General features: G+C 45.0%; 1 protein-coding gene across 1 annotated transcript in view; it reads right to left on the bottom strand.

Moving 5' to 3' along the window:
• AATK (apoptosis associated tyrosine kinase) overlaps positions 1–18378 on the bottom strand; it is a 161892-nt gene that overhangs the window by 93466 nt on the left and 50048 nt on the right. The window contains exon 2 of the mRNA XM_082271824.1: positions 1519–1652. Coding sequence (XP_082127950.1) covers positions 1519–1652 — 134 coding nt within the window. The remainder of the gene's footprint in view (positions 1–1518; positions 1653–18378) is intronic.

Raw genomic sequence — 18378 nt, forward strand, 5'->3', positions numbered from 1 at the left:
TGTCTGCAGTCTCTGACCGTCTTCTGTACTAGGTCTGCAGTCTCTGACCGTCTCCTGTAGTATGTCTGCAGTCTCTGACCGTCTCCTGTAGTATGTCTGCAGTCTCTGACCGTCTCCTGTAGTATGTCTGCAGTCTCTGACCGTCTCCTGTACTATGTCTGCAGTCTCTGACCGTCTCCTGTACTATGTCTGCAGTCTCTGACCGTCTCCTGTACTATGTCTGCAGTCTCTGACCGTCTCCTGTACTATGTCTGCAGTCTCTGACCGTCTCCTGTACTATGTCTGCAGTCTCTGACCGTCTCCTGTACTATGTCTGCAGTCTCTGACCGTCTCCTGTACTATGTCTGCAGTTTCTGACTATCTCTTGTATCATATCTGCAGTCTCTGACCGTCTCCTGTAGTAAGTCTGCAGTTTCTAACCATCTCCTGTAATATATCTGCAGCCTCTGACTATCTTCTATAGCAGGGGTCTTCAAGCTATGGCCCTCCAGTTGTTCGGGAACAATGTCTGTCAATGTCAAGAGTTTTACAATGCCTCATGGGACATGTAGTTCTGCAACAGCTGGAGGGCCGTAGTTTGAGGATCCCTGCTCTATAGTATGACTGCAGTCTCTGAAAGTCTCCTGAAGTATGTCTGCAGTCTCTGACCATCACTTGTACTATGTCTGCAGGCTCTGACCATCCTCTGTAGTATGTCTGCAGTCTCTGACCATCTCCTGTTTCATAACTGCAGTCTCTGTAGACAGCAGCCTGCATTTCCTATAACTAGGTGCCTACATAGCCCAGTGAGGAAAGGGTCTCTGACCATCTCCTATAGTAAGTTTGCAGTCTCTGACCATCTCCTGTAGTATGTCTGCACTCTCTGACCATCTTCTGTAGTATGTCTGCACTCTCTGACCATTTCCTGTAGTATTTCTGCAGTCTCTGACCATCTCCTGTAGTATGTCTGCAGTCTCTGACCATCTCTTGTATCCTAACTGCAGTCTCTGACCACCTCTTGTAGTATATCTGCAGTCTCTGACCATCTCCTGTATCATAACTGCAGTCTCTGACCATCTTCTGTAGTATGTCTGCAGTCTCTGAAAGTCTCCTGAATTATCTCTGCAGTCTCTGACCATCTTCTGTAGTATGTCTGCAGGCTCTGACCATCTCCTGTAGTAGGTCTGTAATCTCGGACCATCTCCTGTAGTATATCTGCAGTCTCTGACCATCTCCTGTATCATAACTGCACTCTCTGACCATCTTCTGTAGTATGTCTGCACTCTCTGACCATCTACTGTAGGATGTCTGCAGTCTCTGACCATCTCCTGTACTAGGTCTGCAGTCTCTGACCATCTCCTGTAGTATGTCTGCAGTCTCTGCCCATCTCCTGTAGTATGTCTGCAGTCTCTGCCCATCTCCTGTATTAGGTCTGCAGTCTCTGACCGTCTCTTGTACTATGTGGAACTACAGTTGAGTTTTTAGACTCCTCTCTGGTGACCCCCTAGAACCAGTAAGGGGTGTATTTTGGGGCCTCACCTTGAATCCGATGTCGCCCTTCTTGCAGCACAGACAGGCCAGCATGAGGAAGATGATGGTGATGAGTCCGGAGAAGGATACGGCCACCACGGCCAGCGAGGACGGCCAGGACAGCTCACTCAGCAGGGGGCCATCTGTAAGGAGAGCAGAGAGGTGAATGGAGAGGAGTTTTCTGTCTCAGGACATAGACAGGCAGACAGACATCTGTAACTCATTGATTATTGACCCGACACACTTCCTCCCCCCCAAACCCCGGGAACCCCAAAAGGCTCCATCATTACAGACATATAGAAGCTGCCTTTGTGGATCTCTTCTTGGAAAATGTTGATCCAAAGCCTTCAATGACTAGGAAGAGAAGGCAATGCTGTATTTCACATGCTTCCTCCTTGCCTGTGACTCAAACAAACAATGGACTCCCAGAGACAGCCAGAAAACCAGCATTTTCAAAGGAGATCAATGATGGCAGCATACATTTTTCTCTTACTAGGTTTCCTGTAAATAATATGTGAATCCTGGGGCCTCTTTTAGACTCGTAGGTTGGGGGTGGTAAAAGCATGTGGTTGCCCTGCATTTTTACCGCTCCCTTAGATGGAAAAGGCAGCAGATGGGGGTGATGGGATTGATGGGGGTGATGAGGATGGGGAAGTTGGGGGTGATGGGGATATAGGGGATAATGAAGTGCTGAGGGTGATGGGGAAGAAGGGGGTGGTGGGATGATCATGGCGATAGGGGCAATGGGATTAATGGGGGTGATGGAGATGATGGGAATAATGGGGATGATGGGGACAATGGGATTGATGGGGGCAAAGGGGAATGATGGGGCAATGGGGATAATGACGGTGAGGGGGGCGATGGGATTGATGGGTGCGATGGGGGTGATGGGATTGATAGAGAGATGATGGTATTGATGGGAGTGATGGGGACGATGCGAGTGATGGGGATGATGGGGATAATGGAATTGAAGGTAAAGGGACTGATGAGGGCGATGGAGATGCTGGGGGTAATGGAGGTGAAGGAATTGATAGGGAGATGGGATTGATAGGGATAATTGAGGTTATGGGGATGATGGGGATGCTGAGGGCAATGGGGTAATGGAGGTGATGGAATTGATGGGGGCAATGGAGATGATGGGATTTATGGGGGCAATGGGCTTGATGGGGATGATGGAGGTGATGGGGATGATGGGGGTTATGTGGGGGGTGGGACTGATGGGGGTGATGGGGGTAATGGAGGTGATGGAATTGATGGGGGCAATGGAGATGATGGGATTTATGGGGGCAATGGGCTTGATGGGGATGATGGAGGTGATGGGGATGATGGGGGTTATGTGGGGGGTGGGACTGATGGGGGTGATGGGGGTAATGGAGGTGATGGAATTGATGGGGGCAATGGAGATGATGGGATTTATGGGGGCAATGGGCTTGATGGGGATGATGGAGGTGATGGGGATGATGGGGGTTATGTGGGGGGTGGGACTGATGGGGGTGATGTGGGTGATGGGATTGATGAGGATGATGGAGGTGAGAAGGATGATGTGGGAGGTGGGATTGATGGGGGTGATGTGGGGGGTAGGATTGATGGGGGTGATGTGGGTGATGGGGGCGATGGGATTGATGAGGATGATGGAGGTGATGGGGGTAATGGAGGTGATGGAATTGATGGGGGCAATGGAGATGATGGGATTTATGGGGGCAATGGGCTTGATGGGGATGATGGAGGTGATGGGGATGATGGGGGTTATGTGGGGGGTGGGACTGATGGGGGTGATGTGGGTGATGGGGGCGATGGGATTGATGAGGATGATGGAGGTGAGAAGGATGATGTGGGAGGTGGGATTGATGGGGGTGATGTGGGTGATGGGGGCGATGGGATTGATGAGGATGATGGAGGTGATGAGGATGATGGGATTGATGGAGGTGATGGGGATGATGGGGGCAATGGGGATGATGGCAGTGATGGTGCGGCAATGGGATTAATGGAGGTATGGGGGTGAGGGTAGCGATGGGATTGATGGGGGTGCTGGGATTGATGGAAGTGATGGGGGTAATGGAGGTGAAGGTAAAGGGATTGATGGGGCGATGGGATTGATGGGGATAATGGGGCTGATGGGGATGCTGGGGGTAATTGTAGAGGTGCACTGAACGAAAAATTTGGGTGCCGAAACCAAAAATGAAGTTTTTAAAAATATATATTTTTTAGATAAATTGTATTATATTTGACTTTTTAATTAATATCATAAATTTATATTAATTTATTGTCGCCCATTATCGGCACCTTTACCGCAAGAAAAGCTCAAGAAAAATGTATCCCTTTATATTCTTTGTACGTCAGCTCATTTGTTGCGTTTCTGTTGTGGTGTTAAAAATCCTGCTTGCTGCATTTTTGGTCAAGTAAGAAAAGCGCACAAAAAAAAAATAAAAAAACGCACCTTCGTGTTGAAATGCATTGAAAATGCAGCAAGAACGCATCAATAAATGCCCCCCATGTTACATTTTAGGGTCACATGACCTATGAAAAAAACCCCAAGCACAAAAAAATCGTGGACAAATCGCAGCAAAATGTTTCACCTCCCTCTTGTAGAGGTGTATCAAATGGAAATTTTGGTGCCGAGACCGAAAATGACAGTTTATTTATATTTTTATAAATAAAATTGTATTATATTTGACTTTTTAATGAATATAATTAATTTAAATGAATATGAATTTATTGTCGGCCATTATTGGCACCTTTAGCGCAAGAAAAGCTCAAGAAAAATGTATCCCTTTATATTCTATGTACGTCAGCTCATTGGTTGTTGCGTTTCCGTCGTGGTGTTAAAAATCCTGCTTGCTGCGTTTTTGGTCAGTTAAGAAAGCCGCACAAAAAATGCACCTTCCTGTTGAAATGCATTAAAAACGCAGCAAGAACGCACCAATAATCCACCCGTGTTACGTTTTTAAGTCACATTACCTATGAAAAACAAACCATAAGCACAGTAAAATCATGGTAAAATTGCGGAAAAATTGCAGGGAATTTGCGGTAAAAATCCAGCGCGCAAAATTGCCACAAATTGACAGTAAAATCGCGGCAAAATCGGCACTCTTTTCTCTTATCAGCAAAATGCTGATAAAGCCATTTTCGGCTGATATGTTTTGACGCCCGAAATTTCAGTGCATCTGTACCCCCCTTGTCTATTATTATCCCAGAAAATGGGCATTTTTGATTGGACAGATTCGGCTCCCATTGATTTCAATGAGGTTAAGGTTCGCCATCCGAACTCAGGATAGCTCATCTCTAGTTGAGAGTTATTTTGTATCTAAAAAAAAAAAAAAAAAAAAAAAAAAAAAAAAAAAAAAAAAAAAAGAATTTGATTTCAGGAATCATCCGGATTTGAACACAGGTGTCAAACACGCGGCCTGCCAGGCCATTTTTTATGTGGCCCTCACACAGTGCCAGGACAAGGTCATCCAGCACCCAGGCCAAACTGCGCCCCCCCCCCCCTTCCCTTAGGGTCAGTGTCAGGGCGCCCCCATCTCTGCAATAAACCATTGTGCCCAGGGCAGCTCTCCCTCCTGCCCACCCCTTGTTCCTGCCCTGCCCTCACACCTCTCAAAAGCCCCCCCCCCCCCCACCCCCGTAGTCTCGCTCTATCTTGTCTCAGCAGTTGGCAGCAGAGAGGATGACAGAACTCCTCCACCAGATCCTGCACTTCTCTGTGCAGCCGCGGAGGCACTCGTCTCTGCCACCCTCCTCCCCATCTCAGGAGTCGACAGCAGAAAGGAGGACAGAACTTTCTACAGATCCTACTCTGTGTACAGCCGCAGCACCCCCTTGTCTCCACATCCCCTGGTCTCGACATTTAGCAGACTCTGGCAGTTGACTCCAAAAGGTTTAAAAGTTTATATCTGCTCAGCCTAAAGCCAAAGTCTCCGCCGTCCTCCTCCTATCACAAGAAATCTGCAAACAATAATAATATTCCCGAAAGTTCACAACTAACCCGAGTCTCCGACTCTTCCTGCCGCTCCGCCAGAAATAGAGCGAGATTATTAATAACTCCGTTTCCTGTCACATCGCATCAAAGAGGTAAGAAGTGGAGCCGCACGCATTGCACATCATATAAATATACAGAGGACTAGGATTGGGACTGAGCTGACCATACACTATACAATCTGATTGTACAATCTCTTTCACATCCACCACCAAGGGCTTGCCTGAATGGATACAAATTGAATGGAATGTGTAGGCTTGTCCTCCTATTACAAAGTTTAGGTAAACTAAGCTTCACCATACACGTTACAATCTGACTGTACAATCAACCATGTGATCTGAGGTCAACAGGGCTGCGGTTACAAATCACGGGGCCCCGTACAGACTACCCCCCCCCCCCCCCGAATATATCAAGACAATATTTTCACAAAATACAATAAAATCATTATTAGCAGGCACAAACATAACAGAGAACTTCTGTGAATTATCCCTTTTTAATTAAGTGAACAAAATATTCGGCGCTGCTAATAATTTCACAAATAAATAAATTAGTAAAACCCACAAATGTGCAAATGTAGCAATAATAATCACAATAATAATTAATATTAATAATAATTATTATTTCTATATTTGCACATTTGTGGGTTTTACTAATTTATTTATTTATTTGTGAAATTATTAGCAGCGCCAAATATTTTGTTCACTTATCACCTATAGGCACCAGCACTTTATTTTTTCGGCAGTAGCTATTATCTCATTTTATATCACACATTATTTATCTATTTACTATTTTCCACAAGCGCATGGATATTTATCTCTTTTATATCCCTTTTTAATGGTTATGTACATTTTTACATTAAAAAAAAAAATTATAATTTTTTTTTAAATGGTTGACATTTTTTTACAATTTTAGTTTACAATTTTTTTTAAAAAAATGATTCATTACCAATTACGTTTAATTATCTTTTTTTTTTTTTTTTTTTACATTTGTTATTTTTCTACAGCACAGGGCAGCCTGCAGCACTGTGGGCGGCACAGTAAAAGGGGGGCACACGGGGAGGGGGGATCAGGAGCAGGCAGAACAGGGAGGGTGATACATAATAAAAAAAATACACTAAAATCATTATTAGCAGACACAAACATAACAGAGAATTTAAAGAAAAAAAAGTTTTGTTTTTTTTTTTTGTTAATTTTTACAATTGTTTTATTTTACAATTTTTTAAAATGATTTATTCCAATGTTTAATGATTATTTTTTTTTACAATTTTTTAAAATGATTTATTACAATGTTTAATGATTATTTTTTTTACATTTTTTTTTTTTACAGGACTGAGAAGCCTGCAGCGCTTGGGGGGGGGGGGGGGGATCACAGTGAAAATGGGGAACACGGGGGAATCAGAAGCAGGCAGAACAGGGAGGGGGTTCGGTGTTGGAGAAGCAATTACAGGAACGGTGCCCTGTGTCTGTGTCTCTCCCTGCAGCAGCTGAAAGCTGACAGGAAGGGGAGAAACTGGCTTTCTGCTGCTGCAGAGAGCCGCAGAGGGCTTTCTTCTGTAATTGCCCCTCCGCCCAACCGCACCGATTCCCTGTGCTGTTAGGGCCCCCCTGTGTGCCCGGGCCCCCTACAGAAGAACTGGCCATCCCTGCCCTGTTGGTGTGCACTGCAAGGAAAAAAAAAAGGACATGTTGCATTACCGTGTCGTATCGAGTATAGACTTCGGCTTGGCTGACACTTACAGGTGAGAGCGGGTGCAAGAGCAGTAATGCATGCTTTTTTTTGTGCCAAATATGTGCTTTGCAGATGCATGGGCCATCATCAACCATTAATGGCACCGCCGCGTCTTCTAAGCGGCATTGCATTTCTCTGCCTGGGAAAATGCCTGATTTTGTGCACGTTTCCAACACGCAAAAGGTGTGAACCTTAAAAAATATATTTTTTTATAATAAGGGAAAAAAATTGTAAAAAAATTTTTAAAAAGGAAAAAAAAAAAAAAATAAAAAAAAGGACACACTGCAAGGAGTTTTTTTTTAACGCTTACTTCCTGTTCTGGTGGCTACCAACACTCGCTTCCTGTTCTGGTGCCAACCAACACTCGCTTCCTGTTCTGGTGACAACCAACGCTCACTTCCTGTTCTGGTGACAACCAACGCTCACTTCCTGTTCTGGTGACAACCAACGCTCACTTCCTGTTCTGGTGACAACCAACGCTCACTTCCTGTTCTGGTGACATCCAACACTCACTTCCTGTTCTAGTGACATCCAACACTCACTTCCTGTTCTAGTGACATCCAACACTTACTTCCTGTTCTGGTGACAACCAACGCTCACTTCCTGTTCTGGTGACAACCAACGCTCACTTCCTGTTCTAGTGACATCCAACACTCACTTCCTGTTGTGGGTGAAACTCCCCAGTTGAGGCACAGAAAGTAATAAGGGGGTCTGATACAGCAGTTTTTATTTAGAGGTTTATTTGTATCAGGCGCAGGTATATAGGGCAGGTATATAGCGCAGGTATACACAGTCATGGGCAAAAATATTGGCACCCCTGAATTTCTGTCTGATAATTCACCACTTCACCCAGAAAATTGTTGCAATTACAAATATTTATATTCTCATGTTTATTTCCTTTGTTTGTATCGGTATGACACAAAAAAGTGGAGAAACAAAAAGCCAAATCTGACCGATTCCACGCAAAACTCCGAAAATGGACTGGACAAAATTATTGGCACCTTCTCACAATTGTAAGAAATAATTGCATTCCAAGTTTTTGTGATGCTCCTCCTTTTATTGCGTCTTTGTACCTCATTTTGTATTTATATGCAAAATTGTTCAATATAAAGAATTTCTAAAAATAAATAAATAAATAAATTACTCACCCCACTGTGCTAAAAATAATACATGGCCTTTTTTTTTTTGTAATGTGAAGCGGGGGAGGTTCTGCAATGCAGTTCGGTATGATGTGCGCATCGCCATGCGTCGCAGGAATGCACACTGGTAATGTTACATTGTTCTACAGGACTCTGTACTCATTAGGATACATTGTTGTGTTATCTTCTATACATCATCAGTTTAACTGTCAGAAATTCATCATAATACAGGGAATTCTGGCTGTTCTGTACACCAATCAGAAGTCTCATTTCCTGGCCATTGGATTGGCTCACGGATTTCTCGAAAAGTCCACACAGAACTGGAGGTCAGAGACCTCCCCTTACATCAGAGACCTCCCTTTACATCAGAGACCTCCCTTTACATCAAAGACTTCCCTTTACATCAGAGACCTCCCCTTACATCAGAAACCTCCCTTTACATCAGAGACCTCTCCTTACATCAGAGACCTTCCCTTACATCAGAGACCTCCCCTTACATCAGAGACCTCCCCTTACATCAGAGACCCCCCCTTACATCAGAGACCTCTCCTTACATCAGAGACCTCTCCTTACATCAGAGACCTCCCCTTACATCAGAAACCTCCCTTTACATCAGAGACCTCTCCTTACATCAGAGACCTCTCCTTACATCAGAGACCTCCCCTTACATCAGAGACCTCCCCTTACATCAGAGTCCCCCCCTTATATCAGAGACCCCCCCTTACATCAGAGACCCCTCCTTACATCAGAGACCTCTCCTTACATCAGAGTCCCCCCATACATCAGAGACCTCCCCTTACATCAGAGACCTCCCCTTACATCAGAGACCTCCCCTTACATCAGAGACCTCCCCTTACATCAGAGACCTCCCTTTACATCAGAGACCTCTCCTTACATCAGAGACCTCCCCTTACATCAGAGACCTCCCCTTACATCAGAGACCTCCCCTTACATCAGAGACCTCCCCTTACATCAGAGACCTCTCCTTACATCAGAGACCTCCCCTTACATCAGAGTCCCCCCTTACATCAGTGGCCTCCCCTTACATCAGAGACCTCTCCTTACATCAGAGACCTCTCCTTACATCAGAGACCTCCCCTTACATCAGAGACCTCCCCTTACATCAGAGACCTCTCCTTACTTTAGCGATCATCCCTTACATTAGAGACCTCCCCTTACATCAGAGTCCCCCTCTTACATCAGAGACCTCTCCTCACATCAAGAGACCTCTCCTTACATCAGAGACCTCCCCTTACATCAGAGACCTCCCCTTACATCAGAGACCTCTCTTTACATCAGAGAACTCCCTTTCATCAGAGACCTCCCTTTCATCAGAGACCTCCTTTTCATCAGAGTCCCCCTTTACATCATAGACCTCCCTTTCATCAGAGTCCCCCTTTACATCAGAGACCTCCCCTTGTATTGCAGTCCCCTCTTTCACCATAGTCACCTCTTACATCAGAGTCCCCCCTTACATCAGAGACCTCCCCTTACATTAGAGTCCCCTCTTACATTAGAGTCTCCTCCTTACATCAGAGTCATTACTGATGACAACTTGAGAAGATATAAATATGAAATAACTACCACTGCTGACTTTTTTGATGCTGCGGACTACATGACTCACCCTGGGCTGAGCGTAGATTTAAAGTTGTTGTAAACCTCAGACATGAAATATGAACAAAGCCTATCCCTCTATAGCAGTGATGGCAAACCTTGGCACCCCAGATGTTTTGGAACTACATCTCCGACCTATGATGTTCATGCACTCTACAGAGAAGTTGAGCATCATGGGAAATGTAGTTTCAAAACACCTGGGGTGCCAAGGTTCGCCAGCACTGCTCTATAGTGTGTACTTGTCTCATTCCAGAGCACTACCGTGTCATTTCTGTCTGCTGCCTCCTTCCTTTGCAATCAGCATGAGTCACTTCTGACAAATTTTCCTGACACCAAGAGGAAAAAAAGGTGACAGGGGAGAGTTCTCCAGCACACAGCCTGTGATTGACAGACTCAGCTTTGTTCCTGTGTGCTGGGTGAAAGGGGGGGGGGGCTGCAGAGCTCTGCACAGTATAACTTCAGCTCCCCACCCCCTTCGTTCTGAAGCTGTATAAATTCTGGATTTGAATAGATGTAGAGAAGAGAAGACTGCAGATAAACAGGTGCATCTTGTATAGAAGGAATTGTTTCATCTCTGTATCACCTGAGGTCAGTCACTTAACTGGGTATAGGGGGAGGGTTTACAACTGCTTTCAATTGCTAGCTGAATATGAGTTTGATATGCAGTATGTATCATAAGCAATTCATTTGTTGTTACATTTCCTCATGCAGGCTCTTTGCAGCCACTTCCTGTCACCATGCACTCCATCAATGGCTGCTCAGCATTTCTCAGGTTGGGTTTCCTGATGGTGACAACAGTAGTCCATGCCTGTGTAAACCAACAACTCGTAGTCTCCAACAGAACCCATGTAAAAGGGTGACAACGCAGGAGCACAACTGGGAGACGGGGGAAGGAGTGTTGTCACCCTATAACAGGAAGTGCCTGAGCAGGAAACATAATGGCAGGATCACCAGGGACCATTATAATAAGAGCTGCACATTTAAGAAGATTAACCACTTTGCTAGAGGCATTATCCCGGTACCGTGGTTTACAGCCGACGGTCGGCTTTCCATCAGTAACGACCGATGCGGCTCGGGAGCCGCTCGATCGTTACCCGATGTGCCCCCCTCCTGCCACCTTCTGTGACTTTGAACGGGCCTCCCGTCCCACCGGGAGACCCGAGCACAGAGCCGGCGCGTCCGCCGGCTGGATGGAGTCCCGATCAAAGCCGGAAAGGGCTTCGATCGGGTCTCCGATGACGTAACCCGGAGGCGGCGTCCATGACGTCACTTCCGGGTTACTCTGCTGCAAAAGGCGGCAGATTTAAGAAATGGCTGTATGCAAAAATGCCGTTTTCGGCGTTTTGAATACAGGGAAGTGCAGTGGAGGGGTTTGGGGTCTTTTAGACCCTCGATCCCTCCATAAAGAGTACCTGTCACTACATATTGGTGTCACAAGGGATGTTTACATTGCTTGTGACAGCAATAAAAGTGATCAGATTTTTTTTTTTTTTTAAAAAAACCTGTAATAAAAAGTTAAAAAGTAAAAATAAATAGAAAAAAAAAAAATGTAGCCGCCCCCGTCGCCGTTAGCTCGCGCATGAAAAAAAAAACGTATACGGAAGTCGAGCCGCAAATGGAAGTCGCTGTTCAAACCCCCACATGTGAGGTATCGCCGCGATCGCCAGAGCGTGAGCAACAATTTAAAAAAAAGAGCTACACTCTAACTCTAAACTGGTAACCGTTAAAAAAATTTAAAGCGTCGCCTATTGAGATATCTATTGACCGTAGTTTGTCGCCATTCCACGGGTGTGCGCAATTTTAAACCGTAACATGTTGGGTATCTATTTACTCGGCGTGACATCATCTTTCACAATATACAAAAAAAATGGGCTAGCTTTACTGTTTAGTATTTTTTACTGTTTAGTATTTTTTAAATGCAGTGAAATGTGATTTTTCTAAATTTTTCCAAAAAAATGGCGTTTTAAAGACCGCTGCACAAATACCACGTGACAAAAAATATTGCAACGACCGACATTTTATTCTCCAGAGTCTTTGCTAAAAAAAAAAAAAAAATATATATATATATATATATATATATATATATATATATATATATATATATATATATATATATGTGTGTATGTATATATATATATATATATATATATATATATATATATATATATATATATATATAATGTTTGGGGGTTCTAAGTAGTTTTCTATGAAAAAATACTGATTTTAACTTGTAAACAAAAAGTGTCCGAAATAGGGCTGGGGCTTAAGTAGTTAAAAGGGACTTTTGAAAGTATAGTAACATTTCCCTGAGATTTTGGTGATTGATTTTACGTGAACGGTGCAGTAAAAAAAATTTACTATATTTATATGTAGCCATTTTTAATGTAAAAAAGTTGTTATTTCCTGAGTGTGATGTGCAGCCTGTTCCCAGGAGTTTTGCGCTTGTAAATGGGTCATGGCAATACACACTTGCCACCACTAGAGGGGGGTGTGAGCTAAGGATGGGCAATGAAGGAAATTGCAGGAGATAAAAAAATTCTGATTCCACTTGCAGACAACACTGGTCAGCCATCTTTATCAGCATTAACCCATTCCATGCTGGGCTACAGACCATGCAAAAAGGCTGGGATTGGCACATTACATTACAGTCCAGGCAGACAAAGTTTGGAGCAACTGCTGCAATTTTCAAGAGATAATTTAGCAGACGTTGTATCGTCTTTTACCTGGGTGAGGTCATACATTGACACGGGTTTGCTGGAATTCTTAACCACTTAAGCCCCGGAGGATTTGGCTGCTCAAAGACCAGGCCCTATTTTGCGATTCGGCACTGCGTGAATTTAACGGACAATTGCGCAGGTCGTGCGACGATGTACCCAAATGAAATTGATGTCCTTTTTTTCCCACAAACAGAGCTTTCTTTTGGTGGTATTTGATCACCTGTGCGATTTTTATTTTTTGCGCTATAAACAAAAAAAGAGCGACATTTTTTTTATATGAAATTCTCAAAAAAAAAAAAAATGTAAAAATCTAATTTTTTTAACATTTTAGGCCAATTTGCTTTCTGCTACATATTTTTGTTAAAAAAAAAAAAAATCGCAATAAGCGTATTTTGATTGGTTTGCGCAAAAGTTATTGCGTTTACTAACTACGGGAAAGATTTATGTCATTTTTATTGTTTTTTTTTTTTTTTTAACTAGTAATGGCGGCGATCTGCGATTTTTTTTGCGGGACTGCGACAGATCGGACCCCTGACTGTCATTTTTTACACTTTTGGAGGAACCAGTGACATTACTACAGTAATCAGTGCTATAAATATGCACTGTTACTGTCAAAATGACACTGGCAGGGAAGGGGTTAACTTTATTGGTGATCGTGGGATTAAGTGTGTCCCTAGGGGGGCGTGATTCTGTCAGGGGGCGTGGCTTATTAGATCATCACAGAGACATAGGATCCTACATAGCAGGATCGCATAGCCTCTGTCATGATTTAAGGGAGAATGACAGACGGTTGTGTTTACATCAGCCGTCTGTCTTTCTCCCTCTCCTGAGGGAGATTGCGAGTGGCCGGCGGACATCGGAGCCGCCGGTCACACGCGCAGGGATGGCAGGAAACGAGCGTTTGCCTCCTACAGGCTTGTGGGCGAGCAACGTACCGATACGTCACTTTGCCTGAAGGGGGCAGACTGCTGCAGTATATAGTCGTGCGGCAGTCGGCAAGTGGTTAAAGAAAGAACAAGCCGGCAGACCAACGTTTTGTAAACATTTTACAGGATTTATATAGGATATATTTTATTTTACAGGATTTATATAGGATATATTTTATTGTACAGGATTTATATAAGATATATTTTATTATACAGGATTTATATAGGATATATTTTATTTTACAGGATTTATATAAGATATATTTTATTATACAGGATTTATATAGGATATATTTTATTTTACAGGATTTATATAGGATATATTTTATTTTACAGGATTTATATAGGATATATTTTATTGTATAGGATTTATATAGGATATATTTTATTTTACAGGATTTATATAGGATATATTTTATTTTACAGGATTTATATAGGATATATTTTATTGTACAGGATTTATATAGGATATATTTTATTGTACAGGATTTATATAGGATATATTTTATTATACAGGATTTATATAGGATATATTTTATTGTACAGGATTTATATAAGATATATTTTATTATACAGGATATATTTTATTTTACAGGATTTATATAGGATATATTTGATTTTACAGAATTTATATAGCACCAACAGTTTACGCAGCGCTTTACAATAAAAAAGGGAGACAGTAAAGTTACAGTACATGGCACGGACATATTCCATGATGATTCATCAGGCTCAAACTGTGAAAGAGTGGTTCAGGGAGGATGAGACATCATTGTCACACATGGATTGGCCACCACAGAGTCCAGAACTTACCCCCATTGAGAATCTTTAGAATGGGCTGGAGAAGGCTTTGCGCAGTGCTCCGACTCTCCCATCATCAATACAAGATCTTGGTGAAAAATGAATGCAACACTGGGCGGAAATAAACCTTGTGACATTACAGAAGCTTATCGAAACAATGCTACAGTGAATGAACGTCGTAATTAAAGCCAACTAAATATTAAGGCCCCCAGTCTTATAAGTTGTGGCTAATTTTTGCTAGGAAATGCCTTAAAAAATACAATTTTATCTCAGTAAAACTGCTGCTTCCTACCCTCCATCTGCAGTGCTCTGTGCTGGCAGAGCTGAGTAATGGCCACTCCCCTCAGCAGAGAAAGAATGGGGGCGTGTCAGACAAGAGAGATAGGCATTTCAGACCAGAGAGTTGGGCGTGTCAGGCCAGAGAGGAGCGAATGTCAAGTCAGAGAGGTGGATGTTTTAGGCCAGAGAGGTGGGCTTTTCAGACCAGAGAGGTGGGCATCTTAGGCCAGAGAGGTGGGCATCTTAGGCCAGAGAGGTGGGCGTGTCATAGCCAGAGAGGTGGGTGTGTCATAGCCAGAGAGGTGGACGTGTCATAGCCAATGAGGTGGGAGTGTTTCAGACCAGAGAGGTGGGCATGTCATAGCCAGGTGGGTGGAAGAGTTTTAGGCCAGAGAGGTGGGAGTGTCAAGCCAGAGAGATGGGCGCGCCAAGCCAGAGAGGTGGGCGTGTCAGACTAGTGGCGAGAGCATTGGGTCCAACGCAAGCTGGCTGTAGATGGATCGAAATTTGGACAGTTCAGGAAAGAACGGGCAACACTTTGATTGATTTATGGCCAAGTTGAAAGCTGATTTATTAATCGACTTCAGTACAACCAGCCTGTCAAGTTTTTTTTTCGTACAATCCCTACCGGCGGCAATAGTGCGGTGATCATTGTATTCTGATGGCTGGGGAAACTCCGGCTGTCAGAATAGAATAGCACAGTGGGAGGGATTCCCCCGTCAACACTGTGTTATTAGGGGAAATGAGCGATTTTCTTTCCTTCAACCTGCAGTGGAAGGAAAGAGAATTGCATAAACTATGGCCAGCCTTAGGTTCCTATTGGTTTGCATGGTCCACTGCTGTAGCTGGAAAGTTAAGTCTACCAATAGGAAGGCTGCTTTTAGATTGAATATTTAGGTGCTTATGTATTTCCGAGTCTTAAAGTGGTTGTAAACTCTCCATATCCCCAGTGAAGTGACTGGCCTCAGATGATACACAGAGATGTAGCAAATCCTCCTATATATAAGTTGTACCTGTTTATCTGCAGCCCTCTCTTCTCTACAGCCGTTCAAATCCTGAATTTTTATAGCTTGCCTGAGCTTTCAGAAACCAGGGGGCGGGGAGCTGAAGTTACACTCTGCAGAGCTCAGTGAGATCTGATTGGAGGGAAGGGACACGCCCCCCTTCGCACAGCACACAGGAACAGAACTGAGGCTGTTAATCACAGGCTGTGTGCTGGAGCTCCTTCCTGTCACCTTATTATCTCTTGGTGTCAGGAAAACTTGTCAGAAGTGATTCATACTGATAGCAGAAGAAGGAAGCAGACAGAAATGACAGTTTGTGCTTTGGATTGAGACAAGTACACACTATAGGACTGGGGGGTCAAACTCAATTTCATTGCGGGCCGCATCAGCATTATGGTTGCCCTCAAGGGGGCCGTTTAGAGCACCCCATGTTCCTTTACATGAGACGTCAAGAGCCCTTCCAACATCAGAAGTCAAGAGTCTTCTTACATCACAGTGCACCTCCTTACCTTGTGCTGCGGCCAGGAAGAAAATGCGGGTGGATTTGGGAAGAAGTGCAGGGTCTAGAGGAGAACCAGAGGAGGGCTGGAGTCAGCTTCCAGAGTCTGCTGAATGCTGAGACCAGGGGAGGGAGAGGCAAGGTGGTGTTGCGGCTGCACAGAGAGGTGCAGGATCTGTAGGAGTTCTGCACTCCACTCTGCTGCGGACTGCTGATGGGGGGGGGGGGTGTTGGGTGTTGGGAAAAGATGAGCATTTCTGCAGCTGCACAGGAGTGCAGGATCTGGCAAAGGAGTTCTGTCCTCTCTGTTGCCGACTACAGAGACAAGGTGGGGGAAGAGACAAGGAGGGTTCTGCAGCTGCAGGAGAGGTGCGAGGGCCACATGCAGGGACGCTGATGGGGGGGGGGGGGGGCAGCAGTCCTCCTGTAGGGGACCCGAGCACACAGGGGGGCCCACACAGGGAGGGGGATTAGTGATGAACGACATTTACAGAAATCTTCCTCCAGCACCTGAAAGCTGATCTCTCCCCCTCTCCCTGTTTCCAGCTTTTATCTACTGAGTAAGAGACAGTTGTCCCCTCACTAATCCCCCTCCCTGTGTGGGCCCCCTCCCAGCACTGGCTCTAATGTTAGCTCTGCTCCGGAGTTTGTTATCACTGTAACTTTGTTTCTCTCCCTGCAGTTCTTCCTGTACTCCTTGTCCCAGCCCAGTGAGTTGTGTTGCATTTGTGTCTGCTGGTAATGATTTTATTGTATTTTTATTGAAATTTAGCTTTAATGTTTTCTTGGGGAGGGAGCCCTGTCAGGTAGTCTGTATGGAGCCCCACGATTTCGGTCACCAGCCCTGGCCCCATGAAATGGCCTGGGGGGGCCGCATTCGGCCCGCGTTCGGCCCGCGGGCCATGTGTTTGACACCTGTGCTACAGAGGGATGTGCATTGTTCATATTTCATGTCTGAGGTTTACATCCACTTTATATTGGACAATAAACCACCCAGGGGGTCTCTTACCTTTCCCTGATTCTATAGGTGAGATCTCTGCACACCTGCTGTGAACATTATGGGGGCCACCCAATGATATAACAGAGACCATTCCCTTGGGTGGACTGACATACGATAACATTTAACCTAATCGCCTTCGGTGGTCCCGAAAGCTCAGCTTGCTGGATCATGGCGTGTTGCGCTCCATCTTTGCTTCCAGCAGTGCCGTATGATGAGCCGCAGAGCACACAGAGGGCTGGAATGGGAAAAATGCGCCTGGTGGTGGGTGAAGCCGTCGCATGCTTGTGCTGACGAACATCTGAGCATCCTTTGTGCTCCGAAATGAGAATCCACCTCTCCAGAGACGGCAGTGAATGGGATGGGGGGGGGGGGGGCTCCATTCTACAGCTGTGTCATTACCATCTCAGAACAGGAACAAGTACTGCGATTATTGTACCACGCTCGAAGAAAGAGCACATTGATAGCGAGGAGCGTGCCGGGAAATGGGGAAGAGCGGGACAGACTTTGTGACATTACAGCTGGAGAGAGCGAGGGATGTATACAGACCTACTCCTATCACATCTCCCATCTGTGGCATGAGGGGTTCCCACCATCCCTGTGCTGAGCTCCCGGGTCTGTAAACCTGCTGTGTCCATTATGAGGGGTTCTCACCATCCCTGTGCTGAGTTCCTGGGTCTGTACACCTGCTGCGCTCATCATGAGGGGTTCCCACCATCCCTGTGCTGAGTTCTCGGGTCTCTACACCTGCTGTGCCCATTATGAGGGGTTCTCACCATCTCTGTACTGAGTTCCCAGGTCTGTACACCTGCTGTGCCCATTATGAGGGGCTCCCACCATCCCTGTACTGAGTTCCTGGGTCTGTACATCTAATGTGTTCATTATGAGGGGTTCCCACCATCCCTGTGCTGAGCTCCCGGGTCTGTAAACCTGCTGTGCCCATTATGAGGGGTTCCCACCATCCCTGTGCTGAGTTCCCTGGTCTCTACACCTGCTGTGCCCATTATGAGGGGTTCTCACCATCCCTGTACTGAGTTCCTGGGTCTGTACATCTAATGTGTTCATTATGAGGGGTTCTCACCATCCCTGTGCTGAGTTCCCGGGTCTGTACACCCGCTGTGCCCATTATGAGAGGTTCCCACCGTCCCTGTACTGAGTTCCCAGGTCTGTACACCTGCTGTGCCCATTATGA

Source organism: Pelophylax lessonae (assembly GCF_965119305.1).
Source record: "Pelophylax lessonae genome assembly, chromosome: 11".
NCBI classification, from domain to species: Eukaryota; Metazoa; Chordata; class Amphibia; order Anura; family Ranidae; genus Pelophylax; species Pelophylax lessonae.